Genomic DNA, 2,669 nt, shown 5'->3' with positions numbered 1-2,669 from the left:
GATGAGGGAGAGAGCAGAGAAGGAGAGAGAGAGAGAAGGAGAGAGAGGGAGAGGAGAGGAGAGAAGGAGGAGGGGACGAGGGGAGGAGAGAAGAGAGAGGAGAGAGAGAGAGAGAGAGAGCGTTGCGATGACAGGAGGATAGAGAGAGGAGTCGAGTGACGCATGATTGAGAGAGACTGGAGAGAGAGACGAGACTTGATGAGGAGAGGGATGAGTGAGTGACCGGAGGCGCTGGGATGGAGAGAGAGAGATCGAGGAGATGAGTGCGGGAGGGAGACGTGAGATGAACTGAGAGAGATGAGATGATGAGAGAGAGAGAGAGAAGAGGAGAGATGAAGCACGAGCGAGCACATGAGAGGAGAGAGAGAGGACGAGAGAGAGAGAGAGAGGAGAGAGATGATGAGAGAGTGACGACGAGAGACTGACGACGGAGAGAGCGAGAGAGAGAGAAGAGATGAGAGGAGAGAGGTAGAGCAGTAGATGAGATGAGAATGAGAGAGAGGATGAGAGAGTACGAGAGAGATCGGACCGGAGAGATCTGCGAGAGAGGGACGAGAGAGAGAGAGAGAGAGAGAGAGAGAGTAGATATAGAATGAATGCGCGCTTATCAAGTCAACTAATGGTGAGTTGAAACTTTCACACAGGAGCCGTGATTCTTCTTGTTGCCATTCTCATTACGGCATTCTACAGAATGTACCAGATGTCGAAGAGTAACACGAAGCCCGTGAATTACACGTGAGTAAAGCTGACAAAATTTCATCACCCGAAACTGTTGGTAGAACGCCGATTGATTCTACTCCTAACTGTTCCTTTACATTTTAGGAACGTTTTTGGCAACGGCCCCTATAATTTCGAAGTGGCAAGAGCCTATTAATTTGTCATTAGTGACAAATTTACTTGACAATTTCCTCTGCCGAGTGATCATTGCGATTGCGATTGGCCATGCGCTTCCGAGGGTATGGGTGGCCACTGTACACATTTTTCTTCGGCGAGAAATTTCGGTGGTATGCTGAACTACATGCAAGAGTTCCAACAGCAAATCTATTATTTTGTCTTTGTAGGAAGAAGAACGCATCGTTGCCGCCAGTGAGGAAAGTGGTGCAGCCGGTCTACCCCAGAGACATGCACTACAGGATAGGCCCAGGGCCGTCGTTCTCGTATATATAAACACACTAAAGCCCGTGTAATATATGCGCAAGATATAGCGTGTAGTACATTTACAAACGTTATACGCAATAGTTGAATTGTTATATATGAACGTGTAATATTATTACTACACCTACAAATGCTATACGCAATAACAGAATTGTTAAAGTCTGTATGCAATGTTGATTCCTCTTGACAATGTAAATATGAATATATGTGCCACACGCGTATGTTATTTTAACGACAAGGCGAATGAAATCTGACTACCTTGCTTTCTGAACTATGCTCAGAATCTGGTTATTTAAATAGGTTATAATTGAGAATTGCTCGCCTATCAATCATCCTAGTTCTTTCCAGGTACACATTATCCACGTGTTATTGCAGCAGCGATTGCTATGTAGGCCTACTGCCGAGATGAATCGGATAAATGTTTGTAACCCCATCTATTATATATATATATATATATGTTAATATATGTTAATGATTTGCACTTTGCCAATTTTTTAGATTCATCTCGCTTTCCCTCTCCTCGCTGCTTCTTCACTCCGTATCGAAGCTCCTTTTTTAAACGCTGCGCGACGAAAAAAACGCGCGCGCACCGCACGGAAAATAAGATGGCCGCTATAGAGAGTCGCACGTGTGAAAACATGAGAAGAGGTACAGCGTAAGGCGGCAGCTCGGCGACGAAGGCTGTTGTTTCAGCGCTGGCCGCTGGGGAACCAACCGCGTTCGCGGGGGGATCTTTTACCATCCAAAATCATCGCGACTCTCTCCAACTGCCAACAAGTTGGAGAGAGGCGGACTGGGAAAGCCACAGGGGTGGAGGGAGGAACCCTTATCGGTGAAAGAATGAGAGGAAATGAGGGGAGGAGGTGAGAACGTGAGAGGAAATGAAGGGAGGGTGGGGGCAGGAAGAGAGGAAGAGAGCAAGGTAGAGAGAGATGGAGGGTGGAATGGACGAACGGAGGGAGGGAGATAGGAATGAATGGAGGAAGGGAGGAAGGAAGAGAAAGAGGAAGAGATGATGGAGGGAGGGAGAGAGGGAGGGCGGCAAGGAAGGAGGAAGGGAGAGAAAGAGAGAGAGAGAGAGAGAGAGAGAGAGAGAGAGAGAGAGAGAGAGAGAGAGAGAGAGAGAGAGAGAGAGAGAGAGAGAGAGGGGGGATGGATGGAGGAAGGGAGGGAGAGAAGGAGGCAGGGTGGATGGGATGTAGGGAAGGAGTGAGAGAGGGAGAGAGGGAGGGAGGGACTGAGAGAGGGAGAGAGGGAAGGAGGAAGAGAGGGAGGGAGGGAGAGAGGGAAGGAGGGAGGGAGGGAGAGAGGGAGGGAGGACGTGTATAAACATCAACGCTGCGCTAATACGCGGCTCCGGCACTGCGATTTTCTTGTTGGTAGTCCAGTCATAAAGTGCACTCTACCGGAAAATCGAGTGAAACAAGCTGGATTCTTCACTAATATGTTGGTATTGGTCCATAAAAAACCTAAAAAAAAGTTACAAAATTTTTGTTGGTCGGAAACTTTTTTAC

General features: G+C 47.8%; 1 protein-coding gene across 1 annotated transcript in view; it reads left to right on the top strand.

Moving 5' to 3' along the window:
* The window catches only part of LOC106810381, a 21,570-nt gene extending 19,993 nt beyond the window's left edge, over positions 1-1,577 (top strand). The window contains exons 11-12 of the mRNA XM_014813704.1: positions 645-735; positions 1,062-1,577. Coding sequence (XP_014669190.1) covers positions 645-735; positions 1,062-1,167 — 197 coding nt within the window. The 3' untranslated portion in view covers positions 1,168-1,577. The remainder of the gene's footprint in view (positions 1-644; positions 736-1,061) is intronic.
* The last annotated feature ends 1,092 nt before the right edge of the window (positions 1,578-2,669 follow it).

This window comes from Priapulus caudatus, unplaced genomic scaffold (assembly GCF_000485595.1).
Source record: "Priapulus caudatus unplaced genomic scaffold, Priapulus_caudatus-5.0.1 Scaffold437, whole genome shotgun sequence".
In the NCBI taxonomy this organism is placed as follows: Eukaryota; Metazoa; Priapulida; class Priapulimorpha; order Priapulimorphida; family Priapulidae; genus Priapulus; species Priapulus caudatus.
This window is presented reverse-complemented; position numbering and strand designations above follow the sequence as displayed.